This window comes from Macrobrachium nipponense, chromosome 32 (genome assembly GCF_015104395.2).
Source record: "Macrobrachium nipponense isolate FS-2020 chromosome 32, ASM1510439v2, whole genome shotgun sequence".
NCBI lineage: Eukaryota > Metazoa > Arthropoda > Malacostraca > Decapoda > Palaemonidae > Macrobrachium > Macrobrachium nipponense.
The window spans coordinates 33,855,230-33,881,981 of NC_061094.1; the positions used below are offsets into that span (position 1 = coordinate 33,855,230).

Here is a 26,752-nt window from a genome sequence, read left to right on the forward strand (position 1 = left end):
ACCATAATGAAAAATTCATATCTAGCAAAAAAATTACTTTTAGAAAAAAAAAAAAATTTGATTGGAGGTCTACATCAGGTCTAATATATGGTAGTAATCCCAGGTCTTAATATTAAATATCAAGGGAGGAGATAGAATTTGAAAAATGGTTATTTTGAGGATAAATCGCCCTGGCGTTACAAAACCGAAGGTCAGAGACGAAAATCATATGCGGTTTGGAGATGTCCCAAGTCACCTTATTAAGTGGTATGAATGTCAAAGTCCTGTCCTTAAAAAATGGCATTAGCCAGCCAGCCCCCCATAACTGGTTTCCAGCTCGTGCAAGATTATCTTATTGTTAAGACTGAAGGTTTGTTCTGCATATGAACAAACATATCTTAATTTGCTGAACTTTTAGAAAGTAAGAGTGAGAAATGGCCAGAAATCTGACAAAAAATAACCTGGAAATGATATCAGTATGGCAGCAATGGTCATTGTTGCTGTTCAGGATTTTTGCACTCTGACAATCTGCTAGCATTGGGGGCCACTATGACCATCACTGCCTTCAATATAAGGAGGCCCTCACTATCCTCTGATGGAAACCATTACCCAGTAGACATTTCTTATCCCTACTACCATCAGAACAGCAAGGCATGCCCCTGGGATAACAATTCAGCTGCCCACCCTGTGATCAAAACTCCTGGGACCTGGTGCCAACCAATCAGCAGCGCCTAAGTCAGTCACCCAGACTCTCCCTGATGAGTCATTCCCCTTCCAGCCAATAAGAGGAGCCCCCACCGCTTTGACAACCAATCAAAAATTGCCAAAATTTCTGTCAGCTTTAGCACCATCATGGAATAAAAGAACTTTGTATAATTTACATGCTGCTACAAAGAAACTCATTCGAGAGATTGAGAAACTACAATAACTATAAAAACTCGACAGCATCCAGACGGCCACTTTGTTTGATGAAGTTTATTACTATTATTAGTTTAAGCACACAACTTAGAAACATGTCCATTTTACACTCATGTGAAGTAGCTAGTTAGTGCAAAAAAGTTTTAAAATATGTACATTATCCAATAGATTTTAAAGTGATATTTACATTATCCAATAGATTTCAAAATGAATTTCAAAAGTTGGTTGACTGACTCTTCAAAACATTCTGGAACCATATGCACAAAATATTTTTAAACAGCTTTATACTTAAAAATCTTTTATTTTTAAAACAAACAAGGTAAAAAAAATCAACATAGTACAAATGATGACAATGGATTTCAAATATCATTTGTAATAAATCACTAACACAAAGTCACTTTGTGAACATACAATACTGTACATATGACTGAACATAACTTGTTCTTTATAAGAAAAAAAAAATAATGTTCATAGAACAGTTGGATTGTATAGCTCAATGTTTTCTCAAGAATCCCTCAAGGTTTCAGCAATTATGACCTTTTATTTTATCATTATGAGGTCTCCTCTATACCACTGAAGCTCTTGTACATGCAAGACTGTTAGTGCGCCTTGAAACACAACCAAATTACAGGTTAGTTCACTCCATTACTTTGGTAATAATATTCTAATTCTGTTATGCATTGAAATGTTGCTCCAACTAACATAGTTTCTCTACAAAGTTCTTGTGTGCACTTCTTTTAGCGCTTGTAATTTTCCCTCTCATGTCTACACATGAATTACTGGATTGATATGCTTCAGTAGAAAAAAAAAAAAAAAAAAAAAAAAAAACATGAAATCTTACCAATCTAACATCAATAGTTTACAAGGTAAATACTTTCACTGCACTGTGTAGTAAAATTTTTTATATGGAATGAAAAAAAAAATGCTACTTTTTGTGTTTCTCATCAAGGGACTGCAAACTAAGTTGCCAGTCAAGTGAGGGTTCCATGAATTTTACTAAACATATATTTTTTTCACTATGCAAATAAACAGTTTTCTTCTGCCACATTAATAGGCCTTGCTTTGATTAAATTTCACATCTAAATTTCTGATTTAATTTAACTGTTCTCTTTTTACATACAATTATTTTACTAAGCATTGCCCTAAATAATGAGAAACAACAACTATATATGCAATGGTTTTGCACCACATTTCCCAGGATCGTCAAACCAGTAAAGGAAGAAGTAACATTAAATTTTAATGGTTTATCAACCAATGCTAGTACATATAGGCGAACTATTGACCAACCTGTTTTCATACTATACTTATTTGCCATTTTTTATATAAAAAAAGTATGAGGTTGCACAATTACTAATCTGACCTGTTTCAAGCAAAATTCAAAACACAATAACACAACCTGGTAATAAAATATACATTATACCAGTTTACATTACTTTTCTGTAATGTTTTCTTAAAATAGTGATTAATTTTCAAAACAATCATATAAATACATATATATAAGATCACATTACATAATGTTTGGTACAGTATTAGTACAACCATTACTCTTAAGACACCACTTAATTAATTCAACCAGCTCTCAACAATGTTGATTTCAGAAGAGTTCATGTGATAGTAGCAATATAATACTTTTCATATCTTTAAAGACTAGTGTAATTTTAATTAGAATTTTACACACATACTTGATTTTGAATAGAATAGTTCAAGAGGTAACTACTTTTCCAAAAAGTAAAACACTCATTAATTAGCCAAGAAAAATGTGTGAAATGAGTTTCTACAGGTTTGGATGGCTAGAGAGAAGCGTTTCTGGTTATCACTGACAAATTTAAAGATTAATTCTTGAGATCTATAGTACAAACCAGTACTTATGAATTTACTTTTGCATGTTTAGAATAATATAAACTAAATAGTATGCTTCTGCATCAACCTTACAAAATTTGGCAAATCTAACTGAAAAGTAATATTAGCATAGAATAAAAAAAAAAATTCAAATAATATATACATAATGTACAACACTGTTAGCTTATGAAACATGAAAATCTCTTAGGACACAACTAAAGCCAATAAAATGCAATTTCAATATACTAACCAATTACATTACACCTGGAACTGTGAAGATAATATTATAGGGTTCAATAGCTGTATTGATACAAAAAATTTCGTTTGATCAGATGATTTTAGTCAGAAAACAATAATGTGATAAGTCTTACTTGTACTTTTATAACTTTAACTTAATTTAGGTGTCAGAAGGCCAAACTGCTTTCTATAGGCAAAATTACATGTTGCTTTTTAACACAAATCCTCCCACTAACCTTAAAAGTGCTTTACAGTTACAACCACTGTTATCAATTTGTGCATGTATGGAAAGTATAACAAATTATGTGCATTCATATATGGAAGAGGTGACAGTGCCTTAGAAAGCGATTATTATCCAATTTCTTCGGCCCAAAAAAGACATTTTTGGCAAAGTTATGTCTGTGGTTATAAATATTCTCTCAACTCTATTGTTAAATACCTGAGTGTCAATTACGTACCATCAAATCCGTAGAATCCACTTCTGTTGACTTCTACTTCCACTAGTGAAAAATTCTTTGTTGAGTTTATCTGTTATTATCCAAGTTACAAATTACATTAGCTGATTATGAAGTGTCCACAGTGTTTGTCACTGAAATTCTGTAGGAGGCATTACTGTCACTAAATGGTTTTAGCAAAAACTATGTATAGTTGAAAATCTTAACTCTCACAGGGTTGGTCCATAAGGGGTAGACCTAACATATGCATAGTGAGATTGGCACACTCTAGGCACTACCAAAGGCTATCTACAGCACCCTTTCAGCCCCCAGGTTCTCAAGATAAAAATAAATTATGTATAATAATACATATGTGTCTTCCTGTTGTAATTTAAACAGGTAACTGTATAAACATCGAGACTACATAATTCTCTACATAACTGAACCTTAAGGACATTTTTTTTTTTTAGGGCTCTCAAATATTAACAGTAAAAAGCAGAGTAATCGTCAAATGTCATATTTTAAAAATTTCCCAATCTTACACTGAAGCCTGCTTATTTGCTCTAATGTTGCCATTCCCTAGTATTTACTTTTAAACTAGATTTGGCTTGAGTGTAACTCTTAAAAAAACCAATGCCAAGAAAGTCAGATTTTCCACTAAATGGTACATTTACATTATAAAACACAATATTTGATCAAATGTATGCCTCATAAAAATCATTACTACATAATCATTTGTTATTCAATTTAATGTGGCAACTTATAATATTGATACTATATTCTACAGCTAGCAGAATTAATAAAATTTGTAAAAGTTCTAAGGCTGATTGAAATTTATAGGTATGAATTCTCTGGAAGTGTTCATTCATGTTCAAAAGACCCTGCGAAACTTTGTGCCTAAATACCAAATTTGCCCCTAGATGCAATTTTAAAGCAAAATAAAAAAATCTGTGAAATAGAAACACGAACCGTGTCTCTATTGCACATACTAAGTTTGCCATATATTTTAGTTCATTTAGTAATCCATAATATTCCTCCACTTTCCCAGCACTCCAAACTCCAGTTACAGCAAACATTATATGCATCTCCTTTGGTTTAAAAACTTTCCCAAAGATTCAAATTAGTATTTCTCAAAACATTCCTTCACAGCAAAACTAATCTATAAAGGTTATAGACCAAAATGGAAAACAAGCATCTTCCACCCACACCCAATGTGTTAAAACAATCTGCTATGCATGCCTCATACTGCTCTTTAAATTAATAGTTTTGAACGGCTTCAAAAACTCTCAAAGTCATTTTTGTCTGTATTACAAGATATAGTTATGGATATAAAACTGAAATAAAAACCCTCTCTAAAAGTATGGTTTTAAAATAAAATTGGAAATGGTATTAGCAATAGCTTAAAGCCCAAATCACACAGTAATGTCAATATCTTAAAATCCAAGTCACAATAATTGCAAAACATAAATTCATGAATATAACAACTCGGGTTGAATTCAGTAACTAGCAACACCATGATACATCTTGTATGCTGAGCAAGCTCTTTCATTCTTTAATATTCAGGACTTGCACACTTCCAGATCATTAGCATTACTGTTTAGGTATTAGGGTGAACCTGTAGTGTAACATTTTGCATAGTTCTCGCATAAAATATTAAAAGAAAAAAAAAAAAAAATTCCACCATTGCATTTACATACTATTACCTTGTTATAAACCTATTATGTATACAGTATATATTTAACAAAATGGTCAAAGGATATTCCATCATCTACATAAAATGGGAAACCATTTGACCAGGTATGGTGCTTATATAGCAGATAAAGAAAACTCATAATGTTATTCTACTACAAAAAAAAAAAAAAAATTTAATATTTTCAGTAATTTTCTAAAACTTGAATAAGAAACAAAAGCAATTCTGTCATTAAATTTTAAACAATAAAAAATCAGCACACTGTGATAACTAAATATTTACTCCAGTTTATTATAATAAACCATTTTCAGTATATGGATAATGAAATACACCTCTAGACAAAAAGTGGGTACTAATTATGTAGTGCCAATACTATTACAAATTTGTATTAAAGTCCCCAAAAGAAAAAATTTACCGATAGAGGAGGCAGTTCTCTGTAACTGGATATGTATATGTATTATGCGAAGTCTATTTGAAATGTTTCTAACATGATTGATGACCTACATCCAGTATGGTAATTTTTATGGGTTCTAATTATGTAGTCCCAATATTGAAAATTTGTATCAAGTCCCCAAACAAAAAAAAAAAATTTGATACAGGAAGCAGCTCACTGTAACAGGATATATATACGTATTATGTGAAGTCTATTTGAATGTTTCTAACATGACTGATGACCTACACCCAGTATGGTAATTTTTAAATTTATATTTTTTTTAACAATTTTATAAGATTTTGAGATCTCTGACTTCAAATTTTTTCATCTTCAACAGTTGCTGAAAATATAAATTTCTATGAACAATCTGCATAAGTAACTTAGTATGGAAATTGGTTGGTAATTACTATATATAAAATACAGGCACAATAGAGGCATTATTTACGAAATCTTAATGTGGAAAATGAACATAAAGGATTTTGATATAACAGAGGGACCAACAGAGGAAATAAATGAGGGATCAGGACCATTTAAGATGGAAATAAATGAGGGATCAGGACCATTTAAGATAATGAGCATTGGTCATTCATGTACTATTTACTATATGGCCCAGATAAAGAAAGAGATAGGAATAGAAAAGTGAGAAAAGAAATTTAAAGTAATGAGTTACAAAGGTATAGGGGAGGCATTGCAATGTAGATATTATAGAGAAATAAAATTGTTTGAGTATGGTATGAGCATACTGGAAAAGGTGCTTAAATGAAAGGCTCAGAAAAATTGAGAACTCAGTTTGGGTTCATCTGTGAAACAGGTTGGAAATGTTTAAATGAATTGAGGGATGAGGACTGTAAAGCAACTCATACAAAACAATTCCCATATGGTTATGGGAAAGGTGTGGGGTTGAACTGTGCCTTGTGCATCAAAAGTCACGTTAAAGGATTACGTGGTCTCAGACTAATCCATCCGAGGAGACCTCATGTCCTCATTCTACAAGCAGGTTTTAATGTTCATTTACAGTTCTAATGATTTTGTCTAGCTCTCTTTTAAACTCTACCACACTGTCGTTGCTTACGTCGTATGACAATTTCTTCCACGTGTCGTATCTTGTATGTAAAGAAGTTCCCACACTGGGATATGTTGTGGCTCTTCAGCTCTAATTTCCATCAATTATTTCGTCTGATTTTCTTTTAATGTAAATAGGCTACCATCTAGTTTTGTTATGCCTTTCAGTCTTTTGAATGTTTCTATTAGTTGTCCTCGCAATCGTCGTGTTTCTAAGCCATACATGTTCAGGCTCTCTAGTCGTCTTTGGTAACATATTTGCCTGATGGATGGAATTAAGCGTGGCTCTTGCTTGTACCCTTTCTAATCTATTCATATGCTTTCTTAGTGTTGGTGACCAAAACTGTACTGCATATTCAAGATGAGGTCTAACTATTTTTGTGTAAAGCTGCAGCACAGTTTCATGGTTTTTGTATTTGAACTTGTCACAAATTAATTACGATGGGGTAAGAGATTTTTGTTGCCCAAAATAAGAGGCAGGGAACCAAACACAGAGCAAATGGAGAGAAGAGGGGAGTTGAGAACACCGATGTCATAGACTGGTAGGTCTTAAGAGGGAGAATATTTCTATTATCTTAGAAACACATTAGGGTGTGCTTTTTTTTTTTCAATCATCAAAATTCTTCCATCTTGCAACTGATAACCAAATACGTAACCTGACACTTGCAAAATACATAATATGTATGTAATTAGACACCAGCAATACTAGAGTAAAAAAGCAAGGCACTGACAAAAAAATGCAAAAGCTTAACAAAACAGAAGTACAAATGATCATCCTGATAGCTATGCTGGGGGTATATTTGTTAGTCTTACCAACAATGAGAAGTCTAATACTGAAGGAATAAGTCAAGTATTACCTGTTTTTCAAAGAATTTCTCTTTTAAGAAACTGGCACAGCATTTTTGGGTTTCTAACCTGATTCACCCATCTTAGAAGAAATTTTTTTTTACAAAACTATTAGTATGACAGGTGACTCCATCTCATGGCCTACTAGTGGGAACTAATCTTCCATTTTAAATCTAGTCTACAAGTTGTAAACTGAGTTACATAAAAGCTTAACCATCCAAGCAGACATCTAGAAAAATAAGTCATAAGTATTAATCACTGTCTCATCTTATTGAGGCCAGTGTTGTTACTATTTACTACCTCAGCAAGCAAGTCTATTCCAAGTGACTGTGACCATTTTTCAACTGCTGGATCCAGTTTGGCTAATTTGTTCAGTAACCACAAGCCTGTAATCTTTACTAGTTATAGCTTCAAGTATTTTAAATTTTTCTATCAAGTGACTTTTTAATTAAGAACTTCCTAGACAGTACACTTTAATACAGTATGTATAGTTTCCGACTGGTGCTATTAGGCTCGATTGCTCTGAATTAGATGTTTACTTCTGTGATGACATCCATAAATGAACAGTATTACACTCTTTCCTATTAGAAAATGGACACTGAATGCATCCCATTGTATTCTGAAGGGACTCTCTTTTTAACATCTACAAATTGTTAAGAGGGTTGCAAGTTATTAGACACAATGAACCCTAGATCTTGAAAACTATCTCATTGTCAAAAAGTTTAATTTTCATTCTTGCTGCTATAACCTATATGCAAGACTACATTCATTAAAGTCGAATGGAGTCAGCCATTTTACTGACCGCTCCTCAATTTGTCTGCATCGATACCCTTTTCTTGTCATAAACAAATTTGCTAGTTAACTTTAAAACGAGGTCATTGATGCATATCACTTGTGATGTTTAGCCAGCAAAAGGAAGACCTATTGGAGAGAGAGAGAGAGAGAGAGAGAGAGAGAGAGAGAGAGAGAGAGAGAGAGAGAGAGAGAGAGAGAGAGAGAGAGAGAGAGAGAGAGAGAGAGAGAGAGAGCGAGAGAGAGAGAGAGAGAGAGAGAGAGAGAGAGCACACAATACTACAGTGTTCTTTACTATAATTACTGCCGCTGCACAATAAAAAGACAGTTAACCCTTTGGCTGTGAGCCTCTTTTCTCCACTATTGACGTGATGAGTATATATTGCTAATGATATAACCAACTAATTTCCTCCATTTTTTTATTTGTACTTTCTTTATTTTCATTACTGTCATATTTTCACAGTGTAGTACTGCAAATTATGTTATTACAATAGAGTGATAAAGATAATATGCAAATGGTATGTTATGCAAAAATTGAATTATGTAGCTTTTATTGGAGATTCATTTCAGAGTGATACATCTTAAAGCATGGAGTAAATTTCACTTGGATAAATTTCACAAAAAATCAAACATTAACTTGCCATTCTGTAGAAAATGTGAATTTATTTCCAAAAAAGTTTCACATTACTGATTCTTTACAAACTGAATTACGGTGTTCCATTTGCAAATTGTATCATGATTTCTTTTATGACAAATCTGATTCCTCCTCCATCATTTCCTCTGATTCATGATCATCTTTGATAAAACATGAAATGAAAAATGTACGGTAGGTTTCCCTATAACTACGATATAATAAACATCACCATATTCATTCCTGTCACTATCAGAACCATCTCATAATTCAGGTCTACTACTATCATTGTCATTTCCAAACAGATGCCTCTGTGCTACTTCATCATGGAGAGAAACCTCCTACCCCCTCTCAGCATTTTGATGGTTACTGAAGGTCTAGCTCTTGTCCTCAGATTATCCTCTCAGCTGGAAATCTAATGTTGCCAATGTAGCTAGAATATAGACAAACACTCCATACTATGATGGATCTACTGCAATCTGCCTAACTAGAACCAAAAGAATGACTGCAATCAGTCCCCCACCATTGACATGATCTTTCGATGACTGAGGAGATCAGTCCCTAACAGCAGAAGGGTTAAAATGTCATGTGCTTAAGTTGTACTGGTAAAAATGACAATTTTAGGTTTTCTGGAAAAATCCATTGCAAAGGAATTGGTGTGAAGTATTTAACAAAAAAGATTGGCTGATGTGAGCCTGCCTGACATACAAACAGTACCAATACATTGTCGCTTACTTTGCTGTTCTTGTTTTTGCTCTTGTTGGTAAGGGGGGGGGGGTAGGAAAGGTCCATTGAAGAGCCTGAAGAGGGTGTTTAGTGTTGAGTTAGAGATACAGGAATTTTAGGATAGGATATTTATGATTTATTTATGATAATGAAAATGTAAAAAATAATAATGTGCATGTTAAACAGTACAGAAACATTATTTCTAATAAAATATAGCGTATTTATTTTAATTTCCGTCAGTGAAACAAGGCCCTACTTGACGGTAGATTTTAGCACATATTTATTTAATTGGTGTACTTAATTAAGGCTATGTTCCTGTTTGATTACTTGTGTTTCCACTAATAACTGATAACATATTTACATGTTTAATTAGTGTCCTTTTTATTTGATCCTTGTTGTTAGTAAGCAGTACTAAATATGAGTATTAATTACGAAGACCGCTTCACGTTAAGTTAGGAAATATTTTTAATATTATAAAGGATTAGTTTATCCAGACCTCTGAGCATAACAACGGCTCTAAGTTAGGAATATAATGTTTACAACTTGTGTGAGAGGGGAAAATCTTGCACACATCCTGAGTTAGCTGGAGGTCACATCACACCTTGTTTTGTATTCAGTCATTCTACCTAAGGAAGCAAACATGGTGTCCGTGCAGCTTAGGTGCTTGCGCTACACCAAGGTAAGTGGAACCCTGCTTGAGGAGTTAACACCATTGAAGATCATACAGAAAGAAAAAAAAAAAGTTGATAACATGACAAATTTAGATTCATTCACTACTATGTAATGCAAACTAAATGGGAGGTTGTGAGTTGTGACAACATTTCTCTCTCTGTACCACCTCAAGCAAGACTCAATCTCTCACAGCTCACTCCAACTCTAATATGGCAATCTGAAGAGTTGCCAGATAGTGATAAATGGAACTAGGAACATTTTTCCTGCAAAATTTGTTCAAACTGTATGGCGCCAAATCTTGAATATATAATGCTACCCGGACATTACCACAAAGCTATATGTAAACATAAATGTATGTTACCTGTCAACAATGGGTCAACTATTATGTAGTCGTAAAACTTATAGATCTTTACCCAAAAATAGATATACACTTACTGGTTAACCATACTGAATCACTAATATATTGAGCATCTTCCTTCTACATACAGTACTGCCAAATGTATTGAGCATCCTCCTTCTACTGGGTGACAAAATTGGCAACTCCCCTTTCCTGCACCTTTTTTTTTTTGTTCTTGTTTAATCTTGGTCTCGCATAAATATAAATTCTACAAATACCCCATGGTGGGAAAACAATATTTCTTACTGATTTCTGAGCACTCACCCTTACATTTTATCATTACTGCTTCTGGGAATATTGTACACTAAAGTATAAAACTACCTAATACATAATTGATTTAGGTTACTTATAGCATAGGCAAAATCACACCCCACCTCATTTCCTAAGTTACATCTCTGGGACTTGCTATCAAATATTTAGCAATTTAAAAATCTGTATCAGTGGGGTCCTTCAATTGTTGCCTATGTTTTGAAGTTACATTTAGGGAAAATAAAACTTTATTAACTATCAAACTATAAAATAAAAAAAGCTACCTTTTCTTATGTGGATGATAATTTAAAACTGTTGAAGCATTCCTTTTAAAGTGTATAGAATAAAAAAAGTAGTACGCTTTCAGGTCAGGAAAGAATACTCTGTTACTGATTAAACTTGTGGGATACCTACATCAAATGCTAAAGTATTAATAATCCCAGCAAAAATCACTTATTTCATGATGCCTTCCTACTTATTATTTATTTCATCCTGATATGAAATCCACATTTTCTTTTGGGTATAAAAATACAAAATCATTGTCTTGACTATCACACAACACACTGCAGCCCCTTCAGACTATATATATGTTTCATTATCAATTACAAGTTTATGTTAATGTTCATGACAAAACTCACACAGCTATTCCTCCTACACAATAAACATTAGCAATGTAATAAAAAACTATTTAAAGAAAACAAAGACTTATTATACCATGAAGTTACTACCTTGTGCTCCTTTATATATTTAATGGTGTTATGACTTCAAGGTATTAAAACTCTCAAGGACATCAAAGTTACTAAAATTTTGGTACTAAACACAGCCCTCCAGAAATTTAGCCTTTGTTCCATTTTTTTTGTCTTTATTATACTGAATTTAAAGTAATAATAATAATAAAAAAAAAGTATGACTTAACAAACTCTTTATTTCCAACTTTTTTTACTTCAAGAAATCACTGATAAAAAGTCCACAAAGAATATACATTCACTGTTATTTCTGGAGTACTGCCAGGCAGTAACAGTACTGCACTGAAATCCTTAATGATTTAAAATGTTGGTTAACACTTCCTGAACTGACTTTATGATCACACAAAAAGCTTACATGATAAGCCATGTGCCTTAAAGTTGACTGGGCATTTGTGAAATATTAGGAATAAGGAAGTACGATGACAAATCTTATGACTACACTGATCTTCTTCTCACCACCAGACACAAAAATACAGACCCACAGAAAATGAAAAGCCTGACTTTGGATTCATGGTCAATGCCATTTCAATATTAATACAAATATTGATATGCTTATCTAATTGACTATGTTCACCTCTTCTAGGGATAGCAAAATGGCCTTGTGACACACATGATGAACAAATTCAATTTGAAGAATCTTGCAGGAAAAATCAATACAAAACTGTTAAACAACTTCACATACACATTTATCTTAAATATCCACTGAAGTAATTCTTTGCTGTGTACAATTATTATTACTATGTAAATAAATGCACAAGGTTTATACTTTCATCATGTAAGCTATATTATTCCATACGTATTCTAAGGTGCTTACATAATAAGGAACATATACGTACTTGACAATTTCATTGCACAATATTTAAAATGTATAGAAAATATCATCTCATTATATTTCATCTCTAGCTCAGTTCTTCCAATGCAGTATATGTATAAACCAACGCATTTTCATAAAGGAAATAGTACTTAGGTAAAATTACAAAATAGTAACACGATTTGCAAAGGTGTGAAGCACATTCTTAAAGGTCATTATGACCAATCCTCCACAAAGGGTGAACCTTCCTCTTTCATCTGATCCTGGCTTCAGCTTAATCTCTGAAAATTTGAGTAAACTACCAAAAATATAATTTGAAAATAACCTCACTTCTGCATGTACAAGAAAGTTTGGGTTACCCAGCAAAAACAGTGTTTGTTCTGATTAACAACAAGCTCTAACAAATGTGTATAGTTATCTAAGAGGTATGAAATATATAAATATATATAGTTTCTGTAATTATTACATGATGATCCATGATGTAAATCATAATCATTGCAGTTGTGCATTTTACGCTTACCATAGGAAGTTTACAAGGTGAAGGACTATTCGATTATCATTATATAAATTCTTTTTCAAACACTAAATTACTTCACAGCCACTGACTTTCGGGTTATCTGTTATCTATGGTGAGTACTAATTCTTGAGCATCCAATAACAGGGGAGATGGTAAACCTGAGAGAAGAATTAGGATTCCCATTTTTTTTTCTTTTTTTTGAGTAAAAATGTGTAACACCAGTATTTTTTGGAGTAAAAAGGTGTAACACCAGTATTCATTACTATTTGTGTCTAATCACTCATAGCACAAGAAATTCATACACAGCTTTTGTCACTAAACTTATCAGACACAATAATCTTTTCATGAGAATAACATATATCAAAGAGCCACAAAGGAAAACAAAAATACACTACTTTAAAGTATATTCACACTGACTTTCACTAAGAAATTGGCTAACATTTTCTAATCCTCCAAGAGTGGTTCCCTATTCATTATTTGCCAATATGTATTTGTATCAGCATCCTCTTCACTTCCATCTTGCATAGCAAGATCATCATCCCCTCCCCAGAAGGCTGTGGTTATATCATCACAAGCAGAGTGAAATCTTTCGTCATCATCATCGTCATCGTCATTGTCTGTATATCCAAAAAGACACTGAATATTTTCCATCATAAATGTGGGATTATCATTTATTTCTATATTACCATCTACTTCATCTTCACTCTGCTCTTCTTCCACTTCATCGTCATCATCATCGTCGTCATCATCATCCTCCTCCTCCTCCTCCTCATCCTCAGCCTCATCCTCCTCTTCTTCCCCTTCCTCCTCAGGTTCGTCTTCATCATCATCCTCATCCTCCTCCTCCTCCTCCTCGTTATCATCATCATCACCTAACAATTTATGTACATTTTCTATACAGAACGATGGATTCCCACTATCATCCCCATTACTATTGTCACTGCTGTCATTCTGGTGTACTTCATCCTGTGCAACTTGATTCACATGAACTCCACTGGCTCCAATTTCTTCACCATTTACAGATGTCACATCCTGACTCACTCTAAGAGAATCCAAAATTCCTTGGAAAAGCTGGCTTTGACAATCATTCCTGAAAACAAAATAAAGTTATTTGGATATATGACCAGGAAAATCTAAATAACTTCATTCCCAAATACAATATATTATACATGAAATTAGTGGATATAATACTTCCATAGGGCATAATTAAAAGGCATACAACTGACTTAACAGAAAGTAGATGAGATAAAATCAAAGATACTCCACTCTACTACTCACAAAACTGCAGGAAATGAAAAAAATAAACTTACTAATAAATTCTATCAACCCAAAATACTGTTCATTTCCTTAGCAAGTAAAGATTAACAGAATGAAAGTATTTCATCATAACTAACAGCCAAAAACTCAATTATTTTTTTATTTTCAGGCAGAAAATCATTGAGGGAAAAAGATCAAACACTCTAGTAGTGGGTGTGAACCAACATAACCTAATCAAAATTGATGATGCATGTTCACCTAGGTAGAATATCACTTCATTACATTCAACAATGCAAGATATTGTATAGTGAATCATGGCAATGTACAGTAAATTCCATTAGTACTGTACTTGCATAGCAGCATGGTCAAAACAGAATTGTGTGCATGGGCTCCTTAAGCTCCACTCAGTGGGATAGTGTAACATGCTGCCATAGCCCTTTTTTATTGCCACTGTTCTCTCATTGGTCCTTAATATGATGTGCTACCCATCTGCAACTGCTTTCTGATACTGACCACCAACATAAGGCATAAACAAAGGCTTTGTAGAGATCCAAGTTTACCCAATACTACACACCAACAACAACAAGGAAGAGAAAGAGGCAATTTACATATAAAAAAAATATTCATACAAATTATGAAGAAATCTTCTAAGGAATCATGAAAATTCTTTATATTTATATATGCAAAATCACTTACCAACACTAAATACCAATCCCAATAACATGTAGCCTTCAGCTGTGTGCAATTAGGTAGTGGTCAAATACCCACTACAGTGGTTATATACTTCTAGTGTTGTAAGTGGTCATATACTACATAACTTCTATTGTTGTAATATAGTGTATACGTACAGTAGTATCATTATGCTTCCCCCCCACCCTCACTCAGCATGACTTTTTTGTGCTTTATACACTGCATGGCTTTTGTCTTTTATGCTTTAAACACTGCATGACTTTTGTGCCTTATAATGTTTCAATGCCCACATAGATGAAGCAATAGATACCAGATTTTCAATATGTTTAGAAATAAATATACAACTACAGTACATGTAGTAGACAATGCAAGAAAATAAATATATTTCTTTTAGGCTCAAATACTTATTTGTTTGTTAAAACAGCAGTAAGGAACCAAAAAATACATTGATTATCTACACTATACCCATGGCTGCAATGTTTCAGGGATCTGGTACATATATGCATTTACACATAGTACTACTGAATTGCACAAGTGCATATGCTTACTGGGTCACTGGAAAGGTAGTCTGCTGATTGGCTTAATGATCTTGAAGGGGTGGACAAGAAAGGGCCATTATTATTATCAATAAGTAAGTAATACTGAAGTCTAGTGACTGGTTACGGCTGAGCATTTAAAGAGCGGGAACTGAACTCCAGTGTGATGAGAGTTTAAGCTGCTGTTCCTTAAACTTAGCTAGGGATCATGTTTGTGGTGTGGATTTTTGTGTGCTACTGTCATTGCCACCTCCCTAACAGCATAGGAAAGCAAAGTTACTTAAGATACTTAAATGCCCCAACAAGGAGAAAACACCACCTCATAAGATGATGCATTTGAAGGACAAACTACAGTCTTACATAAAGTTGATGGACAACAAACCAGTAAGCTTAGCATTAGTGTTACAAAAGTAAGGTCAAGGCAAATATGTTTAGAGGATCAATGCTATAAATGATATCCAACATTGCATAGCTACAATGTCTAAAAAATTTAAATAAAGCATTATTGGTTTTTTGTACAGTTCCCTCCAGGAATTTCGATACAGCTACCTTCACCCATTAGTTCCTATTGTATAAGAATGTTATGGTAATACTGCAAGTGTCTCTTTACCTGTTCCCATATGAATGCGTCTTCATATTGTAACAACGTTGTGATTGGCTAGAGCAATTTATATGCCCAGTTTCTTCATTAGCATTTTATTTATTTGCATAAATTGCTGTATATAGTAATAGGTTCACGATAATGTGGATATATTTATAAAGAAATGAGTTACAAAAACATAAGACTAAGTTATTTGACACTAGCTCTAAATTAACAGGCAAAATAAAAATGGTATTCTGTCTTTAGTAATACATTGCCAAGTTCCACCCACACAGGGGCTTGACTAAGTCATTAACTCTTTACAAATTACTCTGTCTTAATTCTCGGCAGTTTGAACTCACAGAACACCAGAAATATTCAGCTTCAGCGCTTTCATAGTGAGCTTGCTGGAGGTTTCTTACACAGTGAATTAAAATAATATGGATAATTCGATATAAAAATGATAATTCATTTATTATAAGCTATCACAGCAATTTAACGTTATGGCACATCCATATAGTTTACATAAATATGCATACTCATTCTTACCTAATTCATGAATAAAACCAAGACATTAACTTGCAAAATTGCATGATGAATTTCTTGCAACATTTACCATTACAGCCTTAACCCTTAAACGCCGAAGCGGTATTTTAAAAATCGTCTCCCGTATGCTGGCAAGTGAGCGCCGAAGCGGAAAAAATGTTTTTTTCAAAAAATCACAGCACGCTTAGTTTTCAAGATTAAGAGTTCATTTTTTGTCATTGCCTGAAGTTTAGTATGCAACCATCAGAAATGAAAAAAAAATATCATTATCATATATAAATATTGGGATATATGACAGCGCAAAAAAAGAATTTCATATATAATTGTATACAAATCGCGCTGTGAGCAAAACGGTTAAAGCTAACGAGTTAATTTTTGTTGTTGTATTGTACACTAAATTGCGATCATTTTGATATATAACACATTGTAAAACGATCAAGGCAACACAGAGAAAATATTATCACAAAATTATGCATAAATTTGTAACATGCGGACGTAAAAAAAAGCAGTTTTCAAAAATTCACCATAAATCTAAATATTGTGCTAGAGACTTCCTGTTTGTTGCAAAATGAAAGTAATTGATTGAATATTACTAAAATGTAAGTGTTGTAGCTTACAATTACAGTTTTTGACCATTTCAGTCTAGTTAGATTTGACCGAAGGACGAATTTTTTCTATTTATCGTTATTAATGTGAAAATATTTTAAAACTGATAAAAGCTACAATCATAGGTTGTTTTTTGTTGTATTCTACATGAAATTGCACACATTTTCATACATAAAACTTTATGTAACGGATAATTTAAAATGGTGCAAACATTACGACAATCGGACAAAAAAATGTGATTTTTTCGGAAGTTACCGCGCGGACGTAAGGAAAAAGTTTATTTCATAAATTCATCATAAATCAAAATATTGTGCTAGAGACTTCCAATTTGTTGCAAAATAAAGGTAAATGATGGAATATTACTAGAATGTAATATTTTTAGCTTACAATTGCGTTTTTTTACCATTTTGGTCGAGTCAAAGTTGACTGAAGGTTGAAATTTTGGCACTTATCGTTATTCATATGAAAATATTTCAAAACTGATAAAAGCTACAACCATGGGTTGTTTTTAGTTGTATTCTACATGAAATTGCACACATTTCCATATATAAAACTTTATGTAACGGCTAATTTAAAATGGTGCAAACATTACGACAATCGGGAGAAAAAATTTATGATTTTTTCGGAAGAGTTACCGAGCGGACTTAAGGAAAAAGTTTTTTTTCCATAAATTCACCATAAATTGAAATATTGTGCTAGAGACTTCCAATTTGTTGCAAATTGAAGTTAATTGATTGAATATTACTAGAATATAAGAGTTTTACCTTCCAATTGCGTTTTTCGACCATTTCGGTAGTCAAAGTTGACCGAAGGTTGAAATTTGGCACTTATCGTTATTTATATGAAAATATTTCAAAACTGATAAGAGCTACAACCATGAGTTGTTTTTTTTGTATTCTACATGAAATTGTGCAAATTTTCATATATAATACTCCATGTAACAGCTAATATAAAATGGTGGAAAAATTATGTCAAAGTTACGAAATAATTTCCAAGATGTGTCGCTGATACTTTTTAGTGTGAGAAAGAAAGAAATTCGCGCTTGCGCGCCTGAGTAACGATTGTAAACAAAACAACGCCTTGATCCATGAGCTCCCAGCATCCCCCAAGGCGGGTGATTCAAAAGTTTTCGCCTAGTAGGCCTATAACTATTTTTCTGCGAATTTAAAAAAAAACTTTTTTTATATCGACGTACCAAACGTCCAATCGGCACCCAACAGACAATTTATATCGACGTTTAATACGTCCAATCGGCGTTAAAGGGTTAAGGGACCTACAAGAATATATGTCGAGGCACGTGTCATATGATTACCTCAAAACGAAATTGCCTCCTGAACCACCTATTAAAATCACCCTACAATTGGATACACTGACTTCATAGCCATGCGATTTTGAATATGCACCAATATTTTCATGACTTATGCATAGTGACAGCATATTAATATCAGAGGTCTGAGTGGTATTTGATGTACGTAATGGCTTACCAATGTTATACCTATTTGCCTTAATTTCTTAAGAAAGCTGATAGGGGTTTGTTTTGATAATTTACATAGTTTTGTATAATAATTTGACTTTGTGATAAGTCTTCTTATGTTATCAATTCTTCATTGATGACTACATCATTTTTATCTGTCAGTGGGACTGTTAGATTTGAAAACTATCCTGACAAAATCTGAGTATTGTAGACAGAAGATATATTGGCATTTGATTTGACTCTAGTAACCTAGTTGCTTTGATGAAGGAAAAATGAATAGAATAAACAAATGATGTGTTGTATGTATTGTGAATTTTGTATGAACCCCATATATCAATAGGAGTGCAACGTTGTATGTATAAATTCAGGGGGAACTATGGTTCAAGGATAACATGAAATTGGAAATCTCTCAAATTCTGTGCCAGAAAAATCCGTCATCAACCCCTTCAGTAGCCTAATGACAATAGATTATTTTCAGTGGGAACTATTGTATAAACAATGAGAAATAATTCCTTTGTTGCATAGGCATTATTTTGGGCTTTTGTATCCTTTTCTAAAAATAAAAGATTAATTCATGCGTAAAATACAGATAATTTGCTTGAAACATGCTATCTTTACATGGAGGTGGGGAGGGAAGAATGGGGACTCATGGAGTTCAAGACTATTATGCAACTTGAATTCCCCTTTTAATAAAAAAAAAAATATTACAAGTCTAATGGATGATGAAAAATGTGGCACACTGCTTGACAATACTGCAAGACCAGCGAGCAAACAAGAAAACATTGCAGAAAATTTTATTTTCTGGCTTAGACTTGGGTTATTGACGAGTCCATAACCTTCTGATTAAAGTTCTTCCAGGAGGTAGGTAAAATGATATTGTTATGATACAATAAAGTTTTATACATACTTACCTGGCAGATATATACATAGCTATTGACTCCGTCGCGCCGACAGAATTTCGAATTTCGCACACACGCTACAGGTAGGTCAGGTGATCCACCGCGCCGCCGCTGGGTGGCGGGAATAGGAACCCATTCCCGTTTTCCATCAGATTTTTTCTACACCATCTGTCTCCTGAGGGGAGGCTGGGTGGGTAGTTTAATTATATATATCTGCCAGGTAAGTATGTATAAAACTTTATTGTATCATAACAATATCATTTTTATACATTCAACTTACCTGTCAGATATATACATAGCTGATTCACACCCATTGGAGGAGGGTAAAGACAGCTAATAACTGATTTAACAGGAAACACAACAAATCGTTGTAGGTATTAATAACATAAAACCTTGGTTCCTACCTGTTTAGACTGAAGACTTCATGGTTAATGCCCAGGAGTCTGCTTAGTCTCAAGAGCCTCAGTGAGATATTGATCTATTGCTAAGAGTTCTTGTAGGTCTGCGCCAAAGGGGTCTTATCCCAATTACTTGGCCGATCCTATAAGGCTATGTCAAAGGTTTTCAATCCAGTTATATGACAAGAACCTTTTTTCTAAGGAGCACAATCCCGATCCTGATCACCTTAACCTAACCAAATGTTGTATCTAAGATTGCAAGAAGTCATCCCGGACTCCTTGCAAACAACCAAAAACTCAATCACAATTATTTTACACCTAATTCTTTATGAAAAATAAATAAAAATAAAAATAAACAAATATAATTTCAATTTGTACTACCTCGCTTGTAAGACCTATGCACATTCTCATACTGTCAAAAGCACCAAAAAGCCGCCTGTGCTAGCCCAAGCACTCTTGTCAGCAGAAAATCCTGATACTGTCTTAAAAAGGAGAGGTCCATGTAAGAATTTAGACAATGTCTTTAATCCTACTCCGTTTAAAAGGCACATTTCTATTTCCTCACTAGCAAGGGCTATGGCCGCCTGTGCGACACCAAGCACTTTTACCAATAGTAACACAAAAAACTGCCTCAAATAGTGGAGATCTCCGTAATCAAAGACACCGTTTTTATCCAAGCCTATCCTGTCAAGATAAACTTCAAAGTTCCTTACCTCAAACAAGGCCATGGCCGCCTGTGCAACAACTAGCCGTCAGGTAAGAAAGTTAGAGCCCATCCCACCAGTATGGTATGGAAGTATTAGACTTTCATAAAAGTTTAAGGATCGGTATGTGTCCTCAGTCCCAGCACTGTATCCGCAGACACAAAAGGACCTAGAGAGAAGCACTTGTCGTAGGTAATTTTAACATCTCTAAGATAGTGGGATGCAAATACCGAGTTGCATCTCCAATAGGTCGCATTAATAATGTCCTTCATGATATATTCTTTTGGAATGATAATGATGTTGCCACTGCTCTTACCTCATGAGCTTTAACTCGTAATAATTTAAAGGAATCCTCTGCACAATCGCTATGAGCTTCCATAATCACACTTCTAATAAAATACGCTAGCGCATTCTTGGACATTGGTCTTTTCGTGTCCCGAACTGCGCACCATAGACTTTGTTTACATGCCTTCAACTCTTCTTTCTTTTAAGATAGAACCTAAGAGCTCTAACGGGCATAAAGTTCTTTCAATTTCGTCTCCCATTAAGTTTGAAAGACTTTTCACCTCAAAACTCCTTGGCCATGGTTTCGAAGGGTTCTCATTTTTTGCCAAAAACAGAGTTTGAAAAGAACAGATGGCTGCGTCTTTCTTAAAACCCACCCGAGAATCTAGGGCATGGATTCACTTATTCTCTTAGCCTCGCTAAGGCTATGAGAAAAACACACTTTCTCGTCCAATCCCTGAACGAGGCACGGTCGGGAGGTTCAAATTTTTCCGATGTAAGGAATTTGAGCACAACATCCAGATTCCAACTTGGCGGAGTAGAGGATATAGATTTTGACGTCTCGAACGATCTTATGAGATCGTGCAAATCTCTATCCTCTGCCAAGTTTAAGCCTCTATTTCTAAATACCGCTGAGAGCATACTTCGGTATCCCTTTATTGTAGCTACGGACATATTGGATTCCTCTCTCAGGAATAACCAGAAAATCTGCTATATTGGTCACAGAGGTATCGGAGGACAGCTTATTCTTCCTACACCATCTCTAAACACATCCCATTCGATTGATAGACCCGGATAGTTGACGATCTCCGGGCTCTAGCAATTGCTTTCGAAGCCTTGCTTGAAAAGCCTCTCGCTCTGACCAATCTTTCGATAGTCGAAAGGCAGTCAGAGCGAGAGCGGGGAGGTTTTGATGGAACCTCTTGAAGTGGGGTTGTCTGAGAAGATCTATCCTGTTTGGAAGAGATCTTGGGTAGTCTACTGTCCATTCCTGTACCTCTGTGAACCAATCTTGGGATGGCCAAAACGGGGCGATGAGAGTTAATCTCGTCCCTGTTGATGCTACGACTTCTTCATCACTACTCCTAGCAACTTGAATGGAGGGAAAGCGTAAGCGTCGAGTCCCGACCACTCCAGTAGCATGGCATCCACCGCTATCGCTCTCGGGTCTTCTACTAAGGAGCAGAAGTTCTCTATCCTCTTTGACAGGAACGTCGCAAACAAATCTATCTGCGGCCTTCCCCACAGGTTCCACAGACTTTGGCAGACTTGCTCGTGCAGAGTCCACTCCGTGGGGAGAACTTGTTTCGTCCTGCTGAGCCTGTCTGCTCTGATATTTCTTTCCCTTTCACAAATCTGGTCAGGAGGGTAATATTCCTCTCCTCCGTCCATGACAACAGATCCTTCGTTATCTCGAATAGGGAAAACGAGTGCGTCCCCCCGTTTTTATATATAAGGACCAACGCCGTGGTGTTGTCTGCGTTGACTTGAATCACTTGATTTCTTACTTCTGACTCGAAGAATTTTAATGCCAGAAACATTGCATATAGTTCTTTGGCATTTATATGCCAATCTCTTTGTTCTTTCTTCCATTTGCCAGAGACTTCTCTTGCCCCTAGAGTCGCTCCCCATCCCGTTTCTGAAGCGTCTGAGAACAAGATTTGGTTTGGGTTCCGAACCTCTAGGGACACTCCCTTGTTCTCTTTGAGTGGAGCAGCCACCACTTTAGGTGTTTCTTACCTCTAATGTTACCGGAAAAGTGTGACCGACAGATGGATTCTTCCAAGTCCAAGATCTCTTTAGGAAGAATTGTAGAGGCCTTAGATGAAGTCTTCCTAGAGATACAAATTGTTCCAGGGAAGAAAGAGTCCCTAGAAGGCTCAGCCACTCCCTGGCTGAACTCCTGTCTTTCTTTAGGAAGGATGTAATTTAACTTTCTGAATCCCCCGAAGAATCCTTTCTTGGGACGGAAAAACCCGAAAATCCCGAGAATTCATCTGAATCCCCAAATAGACTATGTCCTGACTGGGGGTCATCTGCGATTTCTCGAGATTCACGAGAAGTCCTAATTCCTTTGTCAATTCTAATGTTTTTCTTCAGATCCTCCAAACATTGTTCCTGGGATTTTGCTCTTATCAGCCAATCGTCTAGGTACAGAGAGACGCTTATGCCTTCCAGGTGTAGCCATCTGGCTACGTTCCGCATCAGGTACGTAATACCTGTGGAGCCGTGGAAAGGCCGAAGCACAAGGCCCTGAACTGGTAGACTTTCCCTTGAATCACAAACCTGAGATACTTCTTTGATGACGGGTGAATAGGAACGTGGAAATATGCATCCTGCAGGTCTAGAGAGACCATCCAGTCTCCTCTTCGCAGGCTGAAAGTACCGAGGCAGAAGTCTCCATCGAGAACTTTTTCTTTTCCACATATTTGTTCAGAAGCTCACGTCCAAGACTGGCCTCCTCCCCGGATGACTTTGGGAACTAAAAACAGGCGGTTGTAAAACCCTGGAGAGGAAGGATCCTGAACCTCTTCTATTGCCTCTTTGTCCTTCATTCCTATCACCATCTGAAGAAGTGTCTTCCTCAGAACAGGGTCCTTGTACTTCGCCGACAGTTCCTTTGGGGAATTCGACAAAGGTGGTCTGTCCTGAAAAGGTATAATGTAACCTTTCCCCAAGACTGCTAGCGTCCAAGGATCGGCTTTCCCCTTATCTTCCATGCCCTACGAAGTTTAGGAGCCTGGCCCCTACAGATGTTTGGAGGACCTCGCTGCTACTTTGATTTCTTGAAAGATCTAAAGGAGGACCTTCCTCGCTTTTCTGCTGTCTTCCTTTTCGTTGGAGGACGAGAGGTGGAACCTCTCCGAAAGGGCACTACCGGAGTATGAGTAGTCTTCTTCGCTACTGGTATTGTTGGTCTTGATTTCTTGGAGGATTGTACTAATAAGTCTTGGGTTGCCTTTTCAGCAAGAGACTTTGAAATCTCCTTCACCAAGTGCGAAGGGAAAAGGTGATCCGAGAGAGGAGCGTATAAGCAGGGCTGACCTTTGTGAAGGAGAAACCACTTTGGTTAGAAATGAACCAAATAATGATCTCTTCTTCACTACTCCTGCTCCAAATAGAGATGACAATTCTCCCGATCCATCCTGAACCGCCTTATCCATACAGGATAAAATGCAATGTAAAACTTCAGGTTCTAAAACATCTGGTTCATTTGCCTTCTTGGCCAGCACTCCAAGGGACCAATCCAAGAAGTTAAAAACTTCTAGTACATGGAAAAGTCCCTTGAGGTGTTGATCCAATTCTGACATGCTCCAATATGCTTTAGCTGTATTCAAAGCATGTCTTCTCGATGCTTCAACCAAGCTTGAAAAATCCACCTCCGCGGAAGATGGAAGCATAAGCCCCATCGCTTCCTCTGTCCTGTACCATATTCCCCTCCTACCTCCGAGCTTACATGGAGGAGTGCAAAAAACTGTCTTCTGAGCTTCCTTCTTCACCTTCATCCAATTATTTAAAGATTGAATAGCCTTCTTCATTGATATGGCTGGTTTCATTTTTAAATACGAAGACGATTTAGGAACCTTCGTACTGGAGAACAGAGATCTCGGGGAAGGAGGAGCTGCAGGGCTTAGAGAGTCTCCAAATTCTTGCAGGAGAAGAGAGGCTAACACTTTGTAGTTAGATACCCCCTCATTGTTCGGGGTTTCTTCCTCCGACACCTCATCCAACTCCATCCTAGAAGGAGAGCGAGCTCTTTTATTAGATTCTTTGTCCGTAGACATATTCCCTATAGGAGAAATACTCCTAGAAGGAGAGAGACTGACAGATCTAGAAGTTCTCCCTTTCTTATCCACCAAAACATCCTGAGACATGGAGGTTGAAACCGTAACCTTCGATGTACCAGGTTGCTTCCTTGCATTAGGGTTTCTACTTGTAGGAGACTCGCTATCCGAAGACATTACATGAAAAGATCTTCTATTACCCCTTATAACTTCTCGCTCTTGCCGCTCTTCATGATCAGCTGGCGCCTTGCGCCTGACTGGCACTTCGCGCTTGGTTGAATCTTCTCGCGCGGTTGGCGCCTCACGCTCGGCTAGCGCTTCGCGCCTCGCTGGCTCCTCTTGCGCGGCTGGCGCCTCGCGCTCGACTCGCGCTTCACGCCTGGTTGGCGCTTCGCGGCCGTCTATCGCGTCGCGTCTGGCTGGCGCTTCGCGCCTGTATGTCTCTTCGCGGCCGCCTGGCGCCTGGCTAGCGCTTCTCGGCAGTCTGGCGCATCGCGCCTGGCTGGCGCTACGCTCCTGGATGGCGCCTCGCGCCTGATTGTCTCTTCCTGCTTGTAGGAATTCTCACGCGCGGCTGGCTCCTCGCGCCTGGCCAGCTTCTCGCGCCTAGTCGTCTCCTGCGATATCGGATAGGGCCTGGTTGCCGCGTCGCGCCTGATTGGAGCCTCGTGCTTACGTGTTAGTTCTTTGCGGCTGACTTGGCGCTCCGCGCCTGGCTGGCGCTTCGCGCTCGGCTGGCGCTTCACGCCTGGCTGGCGCCTCGCGCCCCCGAACTCGCGGGTCTGTGAAAAATAGACCCTTCATCCGAAGAAGAATCTTCTTTTCTGGGAGGTTGATAGTAAGGGTTTTTTGACTTCTTCACAGGAAGATTAACATCCTTTCTTCTTGGAGGATCTCTCGAAAGAACCCCGACTAGAGAAGCAATAGACTCTTGCATATCCTTTAATATCTTCGTCGTTTCTTCTCTCTGGTCTAAACGAGAGGAAGGAGAGCCTTCTTTCTCCATTCCCCACAACTTATCGGGAGAAGCCAAAACCTTTGCTTTCTTCCTCTGTCGGGGAGTCCTCCGAAAAACGTTCCGGACTCGAGTTTATGCCCGATTCTTCCCAGATCCTCTTCAAGGGACGAGAACGATCCGCTGATCTCCATCCTCTTTTAGGTGAGGAATTCTCCGATGACGAAAAACATTCACGTAGAACGCTTTTTCTAATGCGTTCTCTGGCAGTCTGTGACGTTACAGATTCTGCCGAAGAGACGTCTGACTGGTGGGATCCTCCATAACCTCCGTAAGGCTTTCGACATTCCTCCTCCTCTGGGCTTGGGAGCTTGAAAGAGGTCTAGGCCTGGGAGCGTTGTGAAGCCAATCAGACGCCTCCTCCACTTCACTGGGGAAATTCACATCACTTTCCCACAGCACTACTTGCTTACCTTTTATGGCAGCCATTTTACGCTCCATTTTCATAAGCGCAGCTTTAAGGCTTGCTATCTCCGAAGCAGAGTCCGAGGATCTGCATTCGGAGAAGGACCTGAAATATTACAAGGAGCGTTCATAATGTTAGAGGAGGGTACAATATTACTCACCAAACCACTTGAAGATTGAGAGCTAGGCTTGGTTTTGGAAGATGACTTCCTTAACCGGTCTTTCTCTAATTTCCTTAAATAAGAAGTTAGAGACTTCCACCCTTCAGCACTCAAACTCTCACATTCATGACAAGTGTTATCCATCGAGCATTCATACTTCCTGCATCTTTTACATACAGTGTGAGGATCAACCGAAGCTTTCGGCATTCTCACCTTGCACCCTTCATTCACACACATTCTCACCACACTTCCAGAATCAGACATCATGATGAAAATTCCAAGCCAAAATCCAAATAACGATCCACAAAAGCGTATGCCAGTACAACGATCCAAATACGTCACCAAAGGGTCCAAAACGAAGATCAATTGTATCCAAAAACGAAATCCAGCCGGAGATACCAACAACGATGTTGCCAGTATGGCCGACAGAAA

General features: G+C 36.6%; 1 protein-coding gene across 1 annotated transcript in view; it reads right to left on the reverse strand.

Moving 5' to 3' along the window:
- Positions 1-1,178: 1,178 nt before the first annotated feature.
- LOC135207404 (glutamic acid-rich protein-like) overlaps positions 1,179-26,752 on the reverse strand; it is a 132,693-nt gene continuing 107,119 nt past the window's right edge. The window contains exon 4 of the mRNA XM_064239132.1: positions 1,179-14,069. Within this exon, the coding sequence (XP_064095202.1) occupies positions 13,424-14,069 (646 nt within the window). The 3' untranslated portion in view covers positions 1,179-13,423. The remainder of the gene's footprint in view (positions 14,070-26,752) is intronic.